The sequence below is a fragment of the Bombina bombina genome, chromosome 1 (genome assembly GCF_027579735.1).
Source record: "Bombina bombina isolate aBomBom1 chromosome 1, aBomBom1.pri, whole genome shotgun sequence".
NCBI lineage: Eukaryota > Metazoa > Chordata > Amphibia > Anura > Bombinatoridae > Bombina > Bombina bombina.
The window spans coordinates 1,069,443,146-1,069,462,938 of NC_069499.1; the positions used below are offsets into that span (position 1 = coordinate 1,069,443,146).

A 19,793-nucleotide genomic window follows, 5' to 3' on the forward strand; every position below is an offset into this window, starting at 1 on the left:
GTATCCTATTTGTATATGTTATACTCCAAGCAGTGTTTACCCGCTGAATACTAAAGTATGATTTAACATTTCATTTATACTCTGGGGTTCTAAAAGGGGCCCCATCATAATATAAAACTACCCATATACCTATATCATTCTACTATTCCTGTTAAAATTATATTTTCACATCAAATTTACTATATGGCATTAGACCCATTCGTTGATACGACTAACATACTTCACCAGTGTCTCCTATATCACAGGGTCTATAACTGGCCAGCCAACTAGTCGTCCATAGAAGCTTTTAAAACTATAAAACTGAGGTTTCAAGAGCTATAGTTAATCATTCATCTTCTTATTATTATTTATAAAGCACCAGCAGATTACGCAGCGCTATACAAAAAATAAAAACATTACAGGGATACAGTAATACACAAACAAGTACAGTAGGGGTAAATAACAGTTGTAGGTGCAATAATTGAGTTATACAAAAGGAGAGGAATGCCTTGCCCTTGAGCACAATCAGTAGTAGTTCACTTTAAACACAAAGTGGCCTACAGGTAGAAAGGCTCTGAAGCTTACAATCTAAAGGAGAGAAAATGGACACAGAAGGTAAGAGAGAATGGAAATATGTCTGATATAAGGCAGAGTGAACTGAGAGCGAGTGGTGACATGGGGGGGGGGAGTGTGGTAACTGAGCAAGTGAGGTTTGGAAAAGTGTAAAGAATGTGGTAAAATGTCAGTACAAAGGCTGTGAGTCTGAAGTGGTTTCTCTATCCTGGATTATTAGTGACAGCTGCGCATAATTACTGTTAGGTGTGTGTATATATTAAGGTAAACAATAGGGTGGGTGGTGGTAGGAATGGATTGGAGGGCTAGTGCTTGTAAATCTGGAGTCTGATGTGAGGCTTGTATAATGCCTTTGCAAATGTGGAGTCTAATGTTAGGTGTGAGGCTGTGGAAAGAGAAAGGGGGATAAACATGGGAGGAGGGGTTTGAAACACAGCTGAGGGGGAGAAAAAGTTTGGAAACAAAGATTGGAGAAAAAAAGATTGGAATATTACAATGAGATTTAAAAATAATTCCATGATAGCCTAACAGAAATAAGAAATAATTGCACTCAGTATCTTGATTGGAGAGAGGCCAGTCAGGTGAATTACCTTGTAAAATGTCTTTGCAAATCTTGAGTCTGATGTTAGGTGTGAGGCTTGTAAAATATCTTTGCAAATCTGGAGTCTGATGTGAGGCTTGAAAACAAGAATAGTAGAATGATATAGGTATATGGGTAGGTTTATATTATGATGGGGCCCCTTTTGGAACCCCAGAGTATAAATGAAATGTTATGCATCTTGTTTATCAATACCATTGTAATGTGATTCATAAAAAACGTCATTTATGTTATGTGACATTTTAATGTATGTTTTTTGTCCTAGTGCATAACTTCAATAAAAGATTATTTAAAAAAGAAAAGAAAAAAAATAACAGTAAATAAAATGTTTGGAAACAGTTTAACTGGGACCTTGTAGAATAAAGTCTGAGATATATGAAACAGACAACCTTGGATAATAAGTATTAAAGGGAAATCCTCCTTGTGTAATAATAGTAAATAATAATTATGCACTGCATGAAAATCTAGCCTGCCATATCTTAACCTTCAGTAATAAGACATTTGGAAAATGGCCGTTGCACTCAAAGGAGCATTTGAAGAATTTCTAAATTAAATCCCTTTTTACTATATATATATATATATATATATATATATATATATATATATATATATATATATATATATATATATATATATATATATATATATATAAAATGAAAAGTTGAAAGCACTCACTGGACTGTAGACAACAATATCAATCAAATATCCTTTATTGTGACGTTTCGGGACCAACAACGTCCCTTCTTCTGACAAGCAACAAGTGAAAAAAGACAAACTTTTAAAGACCCCTAAACCACTCCCCTCGGTGACCTACCAATTAAAATGTGCCGTGTGTAAAGGTAAATGGGCCGTGTGCAAAACCGGCATTGATATAAGTGATTAGTTACAAATACAAACTAACATTGTGAAAAGTATACATTGAACCATCCATATATGTATACACTAGTGTCTCTGTGTGTGTGTGGTGCTGATGTGTCAAGAACTGTATCCGATCATATACATGCTCAATACTAACCGTGGTGCTTAAAAACGTATAAAAAGGGACAACAAAGACCTGATAGGTGGAAATCACACACCCCCATAATGTGATAGGCTAAGCAGATTCGTCTCATAAAACCACACCTTCCACAACACCGCAAGCCGAGAGAACAAAAAATGTCAACAAATGGCCTGATTGGCTACCCAGGCACGTCCTCTATGATGCATGGGGGCGTGTTACCTAACAACCTCACTGTCAGTAGCTGTGCTAAAACCGCTGAGCCGAGGGTTGCCATGGCTCCCACTTCCAACAGATCCCCCTGCTCCGTAACAAGACCTCAACAAAAATCCTACATGCCTCTAAATGTCAGCACTCAAATCATAACAACATGACATCGAAACGGCTTTACTCACCTAACAAACTATACGCCGCGATCGCCCTTACCTGATACCGCGGTTACTATGGTAACCTGTATACAAAACACCAACCCTAAATACACAACCTATATACACAACACCAAATGTCAGCACTCCAGGCACCATTCAAACCGCAACCACATAACCTCGAAACGGCTTTACTCACTTCTCAAACCATACGCCGCGATCACCCTAATCTGATACCACGGTAACTATGGTAACCTATATACCAAACACCAACCCCGATTGTGGCTGCACCTTGTACCAAATGAGGACATGACAGCGTGTTGGGGGCCGTCATGGACAAGAACGGCTATATTGCTCACCAAATGTCAAAATATCTACCTCTAAACAGGGAGAACAAACGAAAACAAACTTACTAATTGCTACATGCATATACTCAGGTCAAACAGACCTGTCCAATATTATATAGAGTCTTGCCCAATAACGTAACTAAGCTTGAGTAACATTCTATTCCTTTGATCCACAATACAGACCAAAAGAAAAAACACCAAAAAAAATACCAATGTCGAAAAATACTTTTTAAGAATAACAAAACAGAGACGGAGTGTAGCCAGATCCTAAGGAGCATCAGCCCAAGAGTGCTTGTCGCCAGATCACACCATCCAAGACCTCACACGTAAAGAGCAATAGTACAAATTATAATTAAAAAACCCATAATTCTACTCCATAGTGTGGTGTAAAAAGCAAACTATTAACAACCTAAATCACAAATATAACCACCCAAATAAAGTACCCTCTACAGGATCTTCAGGGGTGAACCTCCCCTCACCGGGGGACATTGTCCCAAACGGTCAACCCCTTGTTCATAAGAGCATACCACCAATCGTGAAAATAAAATAAAAATATATACGAGAAATGTATGAGTGTAACCCTATTTCTCACTAACTAACCCAAAAGCAAACCACAACCCTACATCACCATATGTGAGTACCAAAGTATAATAGTCAAAAATGTCCAGGCGTCCATAGTGGTGAATACACAGCATCATTCCCTAACACCACAAAAAACAAACTATTATCGCATCAATTGAGCATGTATAGAAGGCATAACAGTCACAGGAATAACCAAAACATGGAAATGTGACAGGTGGAGAAAAACAAGATTAAAAACAAATAAAAACTTAGCACACCTCATATATTTACATATTCACAGGTAAACATCAAATAAGTAAAAATCATGGAACACCCTATTTGGTACTGTTAGGTAAAGTAATTTAAACTTAAAAAAAGATAACTCAAGAGTAGGAAGTAGACTCTCATTAATAGCGCTACATACAGTATCACCTGCCCTCTCGGGCATAGAATCAATGGGTCAGTGGACTCTCACACCTCATCTAAGTTTTAGGATCAATGGATCAGTGGACTCTAACACCTCTTCTTAGTTATAGAAAGTTCTGCCATCCCGTCTGTATATTTAAGCCTCTCGGGGCCAATGTGCACAGTTCATGTATCCAGCGTGCTTCTTTTCTAAGAAGTATCTAAGTTTTTAAGCACCACGGTTAGTATTGAGCATGTATATGATCGGATACAGTTCTTGACACATCAGCACCACACACACACAGAGACATTAGTGTATACATATATGGATGGTTCAATGTATACTTTTCACAATGTTAGTTTGTATTTGTAACTAATCACTTATATCAATGCCGGTTTTGCACACGGCCCATTTACCTTTACACACGGCACATTTTGATTGGTAGGTCACCGAGGGGAGTGGTTTAGGGGTCTTTAAAAGTTTGTCTTTTTTCACTTGTTGCTTGTCAGAAGGAGGGACGTTGTTGGTCCCGAAACGTCACAATAAAGGATATTTGATTGATATTGTTGTCTACAGTCCAGTGAGTGCTTTCAACTTTTCATTTTCTGTATACCTGGCTATAGCACCCTGGCAAGTTGCGGTCTGTTGGTGAGAGTGCATATACCACAAACAAACTTTTATATATATATATATATATATATATATATATATATATATATATATATATATATATATATATATAAATATAAATATACAGTGTGTGTGTATGTATATATATATGTGTATATATATATATATATATATATATATATAAATATACAGTGTGTGTGTGTATATATATATATATATATATATATATATATATATATACAGGGAGTGCAGAATTATTAGGCAAGTTGTATTTTTGAGGATTAATTTTATTATTGAACAACAACCATGTTCTCAATGAACCCAAAAAACTCATTAATATCAAAGCTGAATAGTTTTGGAAGTAGTTTTTAGTTTGTTTTTAGTTATAGCTTTTTTAGGGGGATATCTGTGTGTGCAGGTGACTATTACTGTGCATAATTATTAGGCCACTTAACAAAAAACAAATATATACCCATTTCAATTATTTATTTTTACCAGTGAAACCAATATAACATCTCAACATTCACAAATATACATTTCTGACATTCAAAAACAAAACAAAAACAAATCAGTGACCAATATAGCCACCTTTCTTTGCAAGGACACTCAAAAGCCTGCCATCCATGGATTCTGTCAGTGTTTTGATCTGTTCACCATCAATATTGCGTGCAGCAGCAACCACAGCCTCCCAGACACTGTTCAGAGAGGTGTACTGTTTTCCCTCCTTGAAAATCTCACATTTGATGATGGACCACAGGTTCTCAATGGGGTTCAGATCAGGTGAACAAGGAGGCCATGTCATTAGATTTTCTTCTTTTATACCCTTTCTTGCCAGCCACGCTGTGGAGTACTTGGACGCGTGTGATGGAGTATTGTCCTGCATGAAAATCATGTTTTTCTTGAAGGATGCAGACTTCTTCCTGTACCACTGCTTGAAGAAGGTGTCTTCCAGAAACTAGCAGTAGGACTGGGAGTTGAGCTTGACTCCATCCTCAACCCGAAAAGGCCCCACAAGCTCATCTTTGATGATACCAGCCCAAACATCTCAACATTCACAAATATACATTTCTGACATTCAAAAACAAAACAAAAACAAATCAGTGACCAATATAGCCACCTTTCTTTGCAAGGACACTCAAAAGCCTGCCATCCATGGATTCTGTCAGTGTTTTGATCTGTTCACCATCAACATTGTGTGCAGCAGCAACCACAGCCTCCCAGACACTGTTCAGAGAGGTGTACTGTTTTCCCTCCTTGTAAATCTCATATTTGATGATGGACCACAGGTTCTCAATGGGGTTCAGATCAGGTGAACAAGGAGGCCATGTCATTAGATTTTCTTCTTTTATACCCTTTCTTGCCAGCCACGCTGTGGAGTACATGGACGCGTGTGATGGAGCATTGTCCTGCATGAAAATCATGTTTTTCTTGAAGGATGCAGACTTCTTCCTGTACCACTGCTTGAAGAAGGTGTCTTCCAGAAACTAGCAGTAGGACTGGGAGTTAAGCTTGACTCCATCCTCAACCCGAAAAGGCCCCACAAGCTCATCTTTGATGATACCACCTCCACCTTGCTGGCGTCTGAGTCGGACTGGAGCTCTCTGCCCTTTACCAATCCAGCCACGGGCCCATCCATCTGGCCCATCAAGACTCACTCTCATTTCATCAGTCCATAAAACCTTAGAAAAATCAGTCTTGAGATATTTCTTGGCCCAGTCTTGACGTTTCAGCTTGTGTGTCTTGTTCAGTGGTGGTCGTCTTTCAGCCTTTCTTACCTTGGCCATGTCTCTGAGTATTGCACACCTTGTGCTTTTGGGCACTCCAGTGATGTTGCAGCTCTGAAATATGGCCAAACTGGTGGCAAGTGGCATCTTGGCAGCTGCACGCTTGACTTTTCTCAGTTCATGGGCAGTTATTTTGCGCCTTGGTTTTTCCACACGCTTCTTGCGACCCTGTTGACTATTTTGAATGAAACGCTTGATTATTCAATGATCACGCATCAGAAGCTTTGCAATTTTAAGAGTGCTGCATCCCTCTGCAAGATATCTCACTATTTTTGACTTTTCTGAGCCTGTCAAGTCCTTCTTTTGACCCATTTTGCCAAAGGAAAGGAAGTTGCCTAATAATTATGCACACCTGATATAGGGTGTTGATGTCATTAGACCACACCCCTTCTCATTACAGAGATGCACATCACCTAATATGCTTAATTGGTAGTAGGCTTTCGAGCCTATACAGCTTGGAGTAAGACAACATGCATAAAGAGGATGATGTGGTCAAAATACTCATTTGCCTAATAATTCTGCAACAGGTTAAAAGGTTGCATTGAGATGTAACTCCCTGGTGAATTAGCTGATTAGTAAATAGCAGCTGTTACCACCTAATAAAGTTTCCATAATTACTACACTAAGTATGAAAAGTTTAAGTAATAAAGGTGTAATTAGTCTGTTACATGTTTATGTCCACTCACTGTGATGTACCTCAGAGGGATGTACCTGCTAATAGCTTGTGGGCTATGTGAGTGCATGAAAATGTCTTCACGTACATTAAGATCCACCAACTCTAGTGTGCTAACCAGATGCAGAAAAGACTGCACTGGATGATCTCTCTACTGGAAGCAGAAGATCTGTGTTTACAGTATATCGACGACCCAACAGGAGGAGGCTAAGGGACTGGTCCCTGCGACACCTGTGGCAGACCTGTGACTAACTCCTTACTGGATGTAATTGTTTCACTTCCCAATACTCCTCTCTGTCCCAAATATCAGCTCTCTGTAGGGGGAAATGGGATTGGTCTGAGGACCCCTCTCAATGAAGAATCTGGAGCATCTTAATTCTTTACCTTCCTCCTGTGAATACCATTACCAGAGAAGTCGGAGATATTAAGTGCTCATAGAGCTTTGTGAATCTTTGCCTCCTCCTAGTGGCCAGGAGTTATATATATTTTACATGACGGGGGATGCAGTAAAAAATCCATTGTAGTAAATAACACATTTTTATTGCTTTTTTAATATTTTTATATAATTTATATATGTTATTTTCATGACTTGTTGTCTCATTGGTTCTTATTTTCCTTGTATTACAGAAACCTGTGTGTTTGCATTTCTTGGTCTTTCAATATTTAGTTTCCCCCACAAGCTTGAGATTTCTTTTGTCATCTGGTGCATTGTAAGTACATGTCACAGTCATTTTATTTTTGTATTTGTTTTGTGGAAAGCCCGTCTCTACCAACACTTTCTTGTTCGTTAGCAACAAGGATAATTTAAAAGAAAAAAATCTGATATAATTTTGCTTTTAGAGATGTTCAAGCCAATATCCCCCCCTTGCATTTAATATACAATATTATAATGAAAAGCTTCTTAAAGGGACACTTTTATGATTCAGAAAGGGCATGCAGTTTCCAGTTTACTCCCATTATTAAATTCTGCACAGTCCTTTTATATTCACACTTTCTGGGGAACAAGATCCTACTGAGCATGTGTACAAGCTCACTGTGTATACGTATACTAGTCTGTGACTGGCTGATGTTTGTCACATGATACAGGGGACTAGAAAATGGGAGAAAAAAATAAATCTGTCAGAAAAAAATCCACTGCTTATTTGAAATTCAGAGTAGGTGTTATTGCATTGTCTTTTAAATATGGACTTGTTAATTATACAATTCTACTGCATTGAGTGGTCCTTTAAAAGGGATATTAAACCCCAACATTTTCTATTGTGGTTCAGACAGAGCATACAGCTTTATAAAAAGTTTACTTCTGTTATCAAATTTGCTTAGTCACCATTATATTCTATGTTGAAGAGATACCTAGAAAGGCGTCTGGAGCACGACATGGCAGGAAATAGTGCTACCCACTAGTGCTCTTGCAATTGAATAACATTCTTGCAAAACTGCTGCCATAAAGTGCTCCAGAAATGGTCAGGTTCCTAAGCTTATATCCCTGCTTTCCAACAAAAGATAACAGAGCAAAGACAAATTGATAATAGAAGTAAATTAAATCGTTGTTTAAAATCGCATGCTCTGTCTGAATCTTGAAAGAGTAATTTGTGGTCTCATATCCCTTTAAACTCTATTAATTGAAAATATTATTTCTTTTACAAAGATATGACGAGTCCACGGATTTCATCCTTACTTGTGGGATATTAACCTCCTGCTAACAGGAAGTGGCAAAGAGCACCACAGCAGAGCTGTATATATAGCCCCTCCCCTCCACCCCCAGTCATTCTCTTTGCCTGTGTTATACTAGGAAGACATGGTAAAGTGAGGTGTTAGTTTTAGTTTCTTCAATCAAGAAGTTTTTTATTTTAATTGGTACCGGTGCGTACTATTTTCCTCAGGGGGATATGGAAGAAGATTTCTGCCCTGAGGTTTGATGATCTTAGCATTTGTAACTAAGATCCATGCTGGTTCCCACAAGACTTCTGAAGGTAACCATGAGACATCTTCAGTGTGGAGTCCGGTTTCATGCTACAAGCAGCATTAAGGTATGTGCAGCCTTTTTTTCTGAGGAGACTTGGTGTATCAGAACTGGCTGGCATTATTTCCCTGTATGGGAATGGGGTAAGCAGTAAAACCTATTTTAATAAGAGGGGTGTTACTGGAGTCCCTATTTTTATATTTATCATTAGTTGATATTTGGGCATTATGTGACATGGGAGACAATATAAAAAACAATGTTTTATGTATTTTATTTTTGGCACTTAAAACTTATTGGTTTTATGCTTGAGGGTCATATTGTATTTTTACTTTAGTGCAAAACTGCATTTCCATGCGGTGTTGTTTGGGCCTACTCCGACTTTTGACCTTAAAGGGCGGAGCCTATTTTGGCACAATTTCTTCAGGCTTAGCAGCAACAAACAGTAACTCGGTGGCTCCTGGACTGTGTAGCTGGTCTGAAGGGTTGGAAACTTGATTCGAAGTACCCTGGGGGCAGGTAAGCGCCACAGCAGAGGTGTGGCGAGGTGCAGAGTGTATTTTTATCTATCTTTTGACTACATGTTGATATAAGTACTTCTAAAGCCTTATTTCTGCCCTTGCTTCTGGGTGCAGTAATTTTTGGATTAACCAACGATATTAAGTTAAATTTGGGAATAATTTAACGTTTTTTTTTGTGCATTTTGGAAAAAAAATTCACTTTCTCTTGTTAAGTGTATCCAGTCCACGGATCATCCATTACTTGTGGGATATTCTCCTTCCCAACAGGAAGTTGCAAGAGGATCACCCACAGCAGAGCTGCTATATAGCTCCTCCCCTCACTGCCATATCCAGTCATTCTCTTGCAACTCTCAACTAAGATGGAGGTCGTAAGAGGACTGTGGTGTTTTTTACTTAGTTTATTTCTTCAATCAAAAGTTTGTTATTTTTAAATGGTACCGGAGTGTACTGTTTATCTCAGGCAGTATTTAGAAGAAGAATCTGCCTGCGTTTTCTATGATCTTAGCAGAAGTAACTAAGATCCTTTGCTGTTCTCACATATTCTGAGGAGTGAGGTAACTTCAGAGGGGGAATAGCGTGCAGGTTTTCCTGTAATAAGGTATGTGCAGTTAAAATATTTTTCTAGGGATGGAATTTGCTAGAAAATGCTGCTGATACCGAAGTAATGTAAGTAAAGCCTTAAATGCAGTGATAGCGACTGGTATCAGGCTTATTAATAGAGATACATACTCTTATAAAAGTGTATTTTAAAATGTTTGCTGGCATGTTTAATCGTTTTTTTACATATGTTTGGTGATAAAACTTATTGGGGCCTAGTTTTTTTCCACATGGCTGGCTTGAATTTTGCCTAGAAACAGTTCCCTGAGGCTTCCCACTGTTGTAATATGAGTGGGAGGGGCCTATTTTGGCGTTTTTTTGCACAGCAAAAATTACAGACACAGACATCCAGCTTCTTCCTGCATGATCCAGGACTTCTCTGAAGGGCTCAAAAGGCTTCAAAAGTCGTATTGAGGGAGGTAAAAAGCCACAGTAGAGCTGTGGCAGTTGTTGTGACTGTTTAAAAAACTTTTTGTCATTTGTTATTCCGTTTTTGGTATTAAGGGGTTATTCATCCATTTGCAAGTGGGTGCAATGCTCTGCTAACTTATTACATACACTGTAAAAATTTCGTTAGTGTAACTGCATTTTTTCACTGTTATTTCAAAATTTGGGAAAATTTGTGTTTCTTAAAGGCGCAGTAAAGTTTTTTTATATTGCTTGTAAACTTGTTTTAAAGTGTTTTCCAAGCTTGCTAGTCTCATTGCTAGTCTGTTTAAACATGTCTGACACAGAGGAACCTACTTGTTCATTATGTTTAAAAGCCATGGTGGAGCCCCATAGGAGAATGTGTACTAAATGTATTGATTTCACCTTAAACAGTAAAGATCAGTCTTTATCTATAGAAGAAATATCACCAGAGGGTTCTGTCGAGGGGGAAGTTATGCCGACTAACTCTCCCCACGTGTCAGACCCTTTGCCTCCCTCTCAGGGGACGCACGCTAATATGGCGCCAATTACATCAGGGACGCCCATAGCGATTACCTTGCAGGACATGGCTGCAATCATGAATAATACCCTGTCAGAGGTATTATCTAGATTGCCTGAATTAAGAGGCAAGCGCGATAGCTCTGGGGTTAGGAGAGATACAGAGCGCGCAAATGCTGTTAGAGCCATGTCTGATACTGCGTCACAGTATGCAGAACATGAGGACGGAGAGCTTCAGTCTGTGGATGACATCTCTGACCTGATTCAGAGATTTCTAATTTTAAATTTAAGCTTGAGAACCTCAGTGTATTGCTTGGGGAGGTATTAGCTGCTCTGAATGACTGTAACACAGTTGCAATTCCAGAGAAATTGTGTAGGCTGGATAGATACTATGCGGTGCCGGTGTGTACTGACGTTTTTCCTATACCTAAAAGGCTTACAGAAATTATTAGCAAGGAGTGGGATAGACCCGGTGTGCCCTTTTCCCCACCTCCTATATTTAGAAAAATGTTTCCAATAGACGCCACTACACGGGACTTATGGCAGACGGTCCCTAAGGTGGAGGGAGCAGTTTCTACTTTAGCAAAGCGTACCACTATCCCGGTTGAGGACAGTTGTGCTTTTTCAGATCCAATGGATAAAAAATTGGAGGGTTACCTTAAGAAAATGTTTATTCAACAAGGTTTTATTTTACAGCCCCTTGCATGCATTGCGCCTGTCACTGCTGCGGCGGCATTCTGGTTTGAGGCTCTGGAAGAGGCCATCCAGACAGCTCCATTGAATGAAATTATTGACAAGCTTAGAACGCTTAAGCTATCTAACTCATTTGTTTCTGATGCCATTGTTCATTTGACAAAACTAACGGCTAAGAATTCCGGATTCGCCATCCAGGCGCATAGTGCGCTATGGCTTAAATCCTGGTCAGCTGACGTGACTTCAAAGTCTAAATTACTCAACATTCCTTTCAAGGGGCAGACCTTATTCGGGCCTGGCTTGAAGGAAATTATTGCTGACATTACTGGAGGCAAGGGTCATACCCTTCCTCAGGACAGGGCCAAATCAAAGGCCAAACAGTCTAATTTTCGTGCCTTTCGAAATTTCAAGGCAGGAGCAGCATCAACTTCCTCCGCTTCAAAACAAGAGGGAACTGTTGCTCATTCCAGACAGGCCTGGAAACCTAACCAGTCCTGGAACAAGGGCAAGCAGGCCAGAAAGCCTGCTGCTGCCCCCAAGACAGCATGAAGGAACGGCCCCCTATCCGGAAACGGATCTAGTGGGGGGCAGACTTTCTCTCTTCGCCCAGGCGTGGGCAAGAGATGTTCAGGATCCCTGGGCGTTGGAAATCATATCTCAGGGATATCTTCTGGACTTCAAAGCTTCTCCTCCACAAGGGAGATTTAATCTTTCAAGGTTATCAGCAAACCAGATAAAGAAAGAGGCATTCCTAAGCTGTGTGCAAGACCTCCTAGTAATGGGAGTGATCCATCCAGTTCCGCGGACGGAACAAGGACAGGGATTTTATTCAAATCTGTTTGTGGTTCCCAAGAAAGAGGGAACCTTCAGACCAATCTTGGATCTAAAGATCTTAAACAAATTCCTCAGAGTTCCATCATTCAAAATGGAAACTATTCGGACCATCCTACCCATGATCCAAGAGGGTCAGTACATGACCACAGTGGACTTAAAGGATGCCTACCTTCACATACCGATTCACAAAGATCATCATCGGTTCCTAAGGTTTGCCTTTCTAGACAGGCATTACCAATTTGTAGCTCTTCCCTTCGGTCGGGCACTGCCCCGAGAATTTTTACAAAGGTTCTGGGCTCACTTCTGGCGGTTCTAAGACCGCAAGGCATAGCGGTGGCTCCGTATCTAGGTATCTAGACGACATCCTGATACAGGCGTCAAGCTTTCAAATTGCCAAGTCTCATACAGAGATAGTTCTGGCATTTCTGAGGTCGCATGGGTGGAAAGTGAACGTGGAAAATAGTTCTCTATCACCACTCACAAGAGTCTCCTTCCTAGGGACTCATAGATTCAGTAGAGATGAAAATTTACCTGACGGAGTCCAGGTTATCAAAACTTCTAAATGCTTGCCGTGTCCTTCATTCCATTCCACGCCCGTCAGTGGCTCAGTGCATGGAAGTAATCGGCTTAATGGTAGCGGCAATGGACATAGTGCCATTTGCGCGCCTGCATCTCAGACCGCTGCAATTATGCATGCTAAGTCAGTGGAATGGGGATTACTCAGATTTGTCCCCTCTACTAAATCTGGATCAAGAGACCAGAGATTCTCTTCTCTGGTGGCTTTCTCGGGTCCATCTGTCCAAGGGTATGACCTTTCGCAGGTGAGATTGGACGATTGTAACAACAGATGCCAGCCTTCTAGGTTGGGGCGCAGTCTGGAACTCCCTGAAGGCTCAGGTATCGTGGACTCCCAATAAATATTCTGGAGGTAAGAGCATTATTCAATGCTCTTCTAGCTTGGCCTCAGTTAGCAACACTGAGGTTCATCAGATTTCAGTCGGACAACATCACGACTGTGGCTTACATCAACCATCAAGGGCGAACCAGGAGTTCCCTAGCGATGTTAGAAGTCTCAAAGATAATTCGCTGGGCAGAGTCTCACTCTTGCCACCTGTCAGCGATCCACATCCCAGGCGTAGAGAACTGGGAGGCGGATTTTCTAAGTCGTCAGACTTTTCATCCGGGGGAGTGGGAACTCCATCCGGAGGTGTTTGCTCAACTGGTCCATCGTTGGGGCAAACCAGAACTGGATCTCATGGCGTCTCGCCAGAACGCCAAGCTTCCTTATTACGGATCCAGGTCCAGGGACCCGGGAGCAACGCTGATAGATGCTCTAGCAGCTCCTTGGTTCTTCAACCTGGCCTATGTGTTTCCACCGTTTCCTCTGCTCCCTCGACTGATTGCCAAAATCAAACAGGAGAGAGCATCAGTGATTCTGATAGCGCCTGCGTGGCCATGCAGGACCTGGTATGCAGACCTAGTGGACATGTCATCTCTTCCACCATGGACTCTGCCTCTGAGGCAGGACCTTCTAATACAAGGTCCTTTCAACCATCCAAATCTAATTTCTCTGAGACTGACTGCATGGAGATTGAACGCTTGATTCTATCAAGGCGTGGCTTCTCCGAGTCAGTCATTGATACCTTAATACAGGCTCGGTAGCCTGTCACCAGGAAAATCTACCATAAGATATGGCGTAAATATCTTTATTGGTGTGAATCCAAGAGGTACTCATGGAGTAAAGTTAGGATTCCTAGGATATTGTCCTTTCTCCAAGAGGGTTTGGACAAAGGCTTATCAGCTAGTTCTTTAAATGGACAGATCTCTGCTCTGTCTATTCTTTTGCACAAGCGTCTGGCAGAAGTTCCAGACGTCCAGGCATTTTGTCAGGCTTTGGTTAGGATTAAGCCTGTGTTTAAAACTGTTGCTCCCCGTGGAGCTTAAACTTGGTTCTTAAAGTTCTTCAGGGAGTTCCGTTTGAACCCCTTCATTCCATTGATATTAAACTTTTATCTTGGAAAGTTCTGTTTTTGATGGCTATTTCCTCGGCTCGAAGAGTCTCTGAGTTATCTGCCTTACATTGTGATTCTCCTTATCTGATTTTTCATTCAGACAAGGTAGTTCTGCGTACCAAACCTGGGTTTTTACCTAAGGTGGTTTCTAACAGGAATATCAATCAAGAGATTGTTGTTCCATCATTGTGTCCTAATCCTTCTTCAAAGAAGGAACCTCTTTTGCATAATCTGGACGTAGTCCGTGCCTTGAAGTTCTACTTACAGGCTACTAAAGATTTTCGTCAAACATCTGCCCTGTTTGTCGTTTACTCTGGACAGAGGAGAGGTCAAAAAGCTTCGACAACCTCTCTCTCCTTTTGGCTTCGGAGCATAATACGCTTAGCCTATGAGACCGCTGGACAGCAGCCCCCTGAAAGGATTACAGCTCATTCTACTAGAGCTGTGGCTTCCACCTGGGCCTTTAAAAATGAGGCCTCTGTTGAACAGATTTGCAAGGCTGCGACTTGGTCTTCGCGTCACACCTTTTCAAAATTTTACAAATTTGACACTTTTGCTTCTTCGGAGGCTGTTTTTGGGAGAAAGGTTCTACAGGCAGTGGTTCCTTCCGTTTAAGTTCCTGCCTTGTCCCTCCCATCATCCGTGTACTTTAGCTTTGGTATTGGTATCCCACAAGTAATGGATGATCCGTGGACTGGATACACTTAACAAGAGAAAACATAATTTATGCTTACCTGATAAATTTATTTCTCTTGTAGTGTATCCAGTCCACGGCCCGCCCTGTCCTTTTAAGGCAGGTCTAAATTTTAATTAAACTACAGTCACCACTGCACCCTATGGTTTCTCCTTTCTCGTCTTGTTTCGGTCGAATGACTGGATATGGCAGTGAGGGGAGGAGCTATATAGCAGCTCTGCTGTGGGTGATCCTCTTGCAACTTCCTGTTGGGAAGGAGAATATCCCACAAGTAATGGATGATCCGTGGACTGGATACACTACAAGAGAAATAAATTTATCAGGTAAGCATAAATTATGTTTTTTCTTTTCTTAAAGGCACAGTACACGTTTTTTCTAATGTTTATTTTATGCTATAAATAAGTGTTTAAACAACGTTTGTGGTATTACTAGTCTGTTCAACATGTCTGACATTGAGGTTTCTCATTGTTCTATGTGTTTAGAAGCTATTTTGCAACCCCCTCTAACATTGTGTAACTTTTGTACTGAAAGGGCTTTACAATGTAAAAAGCATATTTTAAATAAAGTAAGTGTGCCTAGGGATGATTCTCAGTCTGAAGAGAATCAGGATATGCCATCCAATTCTCCCCAAGTGTCACAACCTTTTATGCCCACACAAGCGACGCCTAGTACTTCTAGTGCGTCTAATTCCTTTACTCCGCAGGAGATGGCTGCAGTTATGTCAACTACCCTTACAGAGGTATTGTCTAAATTACCAGTGTTGCAGGGTAAACGCAGTAGGTCAAGTATTAATGTAAATACTGAATCCTCTGATGCTTTATTAGCTATTTCCGATGTTCCCTCACAGTGCTCTGAGTTGGGGATCAGGGAATTACTGTCTGAGGGTGAAATTTCTGATTCAGGGAATGTTTTGCCTCAGACATATTCGGATGCTATGTCATTTAAATTTAAGCTTGAACACCTCCGCCTGTTGCTTAGGGAGGTTTTAGCGACTCTGGATGATTGTGATCCTATTGTGATTCCTCCAGAGAAATTGTGTAAAGTGGATAAATATTTGGAAATTCCTACTTACACTGATGTTTTTCCGGTTCCTAAGAGAATTTCGGAAATTATTAGTAAGGCTTGGGATAGACCAGGTATACCGTTTTCTCCCTCTCCTAATTTTAAGAAAATGTTTCCTATAGCAGATACCATTCGGGACTCATGGCAAACGGTCCCTAAGGTAGAGGGAGCTATATCTTCCCTAGATAAGCGTACTTCTATACCCATTGAGGATAGTTGTGCTTTCAAGGATCCTATGGATAAGAAATTAGAGGGTCTACTAAAGAAATTATTTGTTAATCAGGGATTTCTTTTACAACCTACGGCTTGCATTGTTCCAGTAACTACTGCAGCAGCTTTTTGGTTTGAGGCTGTAGAAGAGTCTCTTAAGGTTGAGACTCCATTAGATGACATTCTAGATAGAATTAAGGCTCTTAAGCTAGCTAATTCTTTTATTACTGATGCCGCTTTTCAAATTGCTAAATTAGCGGCAAAAAATGCAGGATTTGCTATTTTAGCACGTAGAGCATTGTGGCTCAAATCTTGGTCTGCTGATGTGTCATCAAAACATAAGCTTTTAGCTATTCCCTTTAAAGGTAAGACCCTTTTTGGGCCAGAATTGAAGGAGATCATTTCTGATATTACAGGAGGTAAGGGCCATGCCCTACCTCAGGATAGGTCGGTTAAAATGAGGGGTAAACAGAATAATTTCCGTTCCTTTCGGAACTTTAACGGAGGATCCCCCGCTTCTTCCACAAAACAGCATGAAGGTGTAACATTAACAGTATTAACTTGAGTAACTGTTAAATTTAAAGACAATAAAATTGTGTTTTGTAACACCAAATCAGAAAGTGAACACTATGTGAAGTGACACCAGGTTGATTTGGTGTAAATTAAGCCTTTTAATATTGGTAGGATTCTGAACTGTTTAGCTAACAGTCAGATACAAACAGCACAGGAAATTAGTAAGTTAGCAAGGTACTTTGTAGTTCAGGAATAAATGCAAGTAGAAGTCATACAGTCATTAGACATAGAAATCTTATACTTTAGTTAACTAACCAGATCAGATATGCTTGTCTCCCTTCAGTTATGCTTGTCTCCCTTCAGTTGAAGCTGCAGCTGACATGCAGAGATGAGATCCTGTGTTGAGGGAGAGAGGCGCGGTGTTTGGAGTGTGATGTCACCACAATCACTTATCCAGAGCTCAGAAGGATTTCTGACAATATTAAAGCTGAAACAATTATGGAACAAGGTTTGAGAGTTACCTTTGATGAGATTGGATATTACACTCCTTAGTTAGGTGAATCAGTCTGTGAAAATGTGGAACAGGCTGCAGTCTGATTAGCTGAGTGCAGCTGGAAGTCTGTGAAAACTGCAGGCATCCGGTTCAGGGAGAGATGAAACAGAAAGGCTGAATCAGTCTGAAATATAACTAAACACTCTGAAAGGATTAGATTAGGTTTGCTCACACAGATAGAAATAGTTGAATAGTACTTTGAAATCCTTAGGTTGTTTAAAGTATAGTTAAATTGGTAGTTAGCTCAGGAACAAGTATGTCTCTCAGGGAGTTTTACAAATTACTAAGCAAAACTTGGGGGTGTGAGCAGGTGTGATAAAGGGAGTGTGTACCTGTGATTGGTTAGTACACCTTAAAGGAAAAGCAGCATAACTGAAATACTCTGACAGAAGGGGTGGCCCCTGATCCGGGACCGGATCTAGTAGGGGGCAGGCTTTCTTTCTTTGCTCAGGATTGGGCAAGTGATGTTCAGGATTCCTGGGCACTAGAAATAGTGACCCACGGTTACCAATTGGAATTCAAGGATTTTCTCCCAAGAGGGAGATTTCATCTTTCAAGATTATCTGCAAACCAGATGAAGAGAGAGGCGTTCTTACGCTGTGTAAAAGACCTTTTTACTATGGGAGTAATCTGTCCTGTTCCAAAATTGGAACAGGGACAGGGGTTTTACTCAAACCTATTAGTGGTCCCCAAAAAAGAGGGAACGTTCAGACCCATTTTGGACCTCAAGTGTCTAAACAAATTTCTAAGAGTTCCATCATTCAAGATGGAGACAATTCGAACGATTTTGCCAATGATCTAGGAGGGTCAATATATGACTACCGTGGATTTGAAGGATGCTTACCTTCATATTCCAATCCACAAAGATCATCATCGGTTTCTAAGGTTTGCCTTCTTGGACAAACATTATCAGTTTGTGGCTCTTCCTTTCGGGTTGGCCACAGCACCCAGAATCTTCACAAAGGTTCTCGGCTCTCTTTTGGCGGTTCTCAGACCGCAAGGGATAGCGGTGGCGCCTTATCTGGACGATATTCTGATTCAGGCGTTAACATATCATCTGACAAAATCTCACACAGACACAGTGTTGTCTTTTCTGAGAACTCACGGCTGGAAGGTAAACATAGAGAAGAGTTCACTTGTTCCACAGACTCGGTAGCCATGAAAGTATTTCTGACGGAGGTCAGAAAATCAAAGATTTTGAATACTTGCCGAGCACTTCTGTCCATTCCTCGGCCATCAGTGGCTCAGTGTATGGAGGTAATCGGATTAATGGTAGCAGCAATGGACATCGTTCCGTTTGCTCGCTTTCATCTCAGACCACTGCAACTGTGCATGCTCGGTCAGTGGAATGGGGATTATGCGGATTTATCTCCAAAGATAATTCTGGATCAAGAGACCAGAAACTCTCTTCTTTGGTGGTTGTCGCCAGATCATCTGTCCCAGGGGACTTTTTTCCCCAGACCCTCGTGGGTGATAGTGACAACAGATGCCAGCCTTCTGGGCTGGGGTGCAGTTTGGAACTCCCTGAAGGCTCAGGGTGTTTGGACTCAGGTGGAGTCTCTATTTCCAATCAATATTCTGGAACTGAGAGCAATATTCAATGCGCTTCAGGCGTGGCCTCAGTTGGCTTCGGCCAAATTCATCAGATTCCAGTCGGACAACATAACGACTGTGGCATATGTCAATCATCAGGGGGGAACAAGGAGTTCCTTAGCGATGATAGAAGTATCCAAGATAATCAGTTGGGCAGAGGCCCACTCTTGTCATCTGTCAGCGATCTACATCCCAGGGGTAGAGAACTGGGAAGCAGATTTTCTAAGTCGACAGACTTTTCATCCGGGGGAATGGGAACTTCACCCGGAGGTATTTGCCTCATTGATTCTCAGATGGGGCTGACCGGAATTGGATTTGATGGCATCTCGTCAGAATGCCAAGCTTCCAAGATACGGATCCCGGTCAAGGGATCCTCAGGCCGAACTGATAGATGCCTTGGCAGTACCTTGGTTGTTCAGCCTAGCTTATGTGGCCACGCAGGACTTGGTATGCGGATCTAGTGGACATGTCCTATCTGCCACCGTGGAAACTTCCGTTGAGACAGGACCTTCTCATTCAAGGTCCTTTCCAACATCCAAATCTAATTTCTCTGCAACTGACTGCGTGGAGACTGAACGCTTGATTTTATCGAGGCGAGGATTCTCTGGTTCAGTTATCAATACTTTGATACAGGCTAGAAAGCCTGTCACTAGAAAAATCTATCATAAGATATGGCGTAAATATCTTTTTGGTGTGAATCCAAGGGTTACTCAT

The 19,793-nt window shown here is 41.0% G+C and overlaps 1 protein-coding gene across 1 annotated transcript in view; it reads left to right on the forward strand.

Annotated features, from left to right (window-relative positions):
• SLC9A8 (solute carrier family 9 member A8) overlaps positions 1–19,793 on the forward strand; it is a gene marked incomplete in the record, with an annotated part of 719,342 nt that overhangs the window by 585,536 nt on the left and 114,013 nt on the right. The window contains 1 exon segment of the mRNA XM_053691852.1: positions 7,541–7,623. Within this exon segment, the coding sequence (XP_053547827.1) occupies positions 7,541–7,623 (83 nt within the window).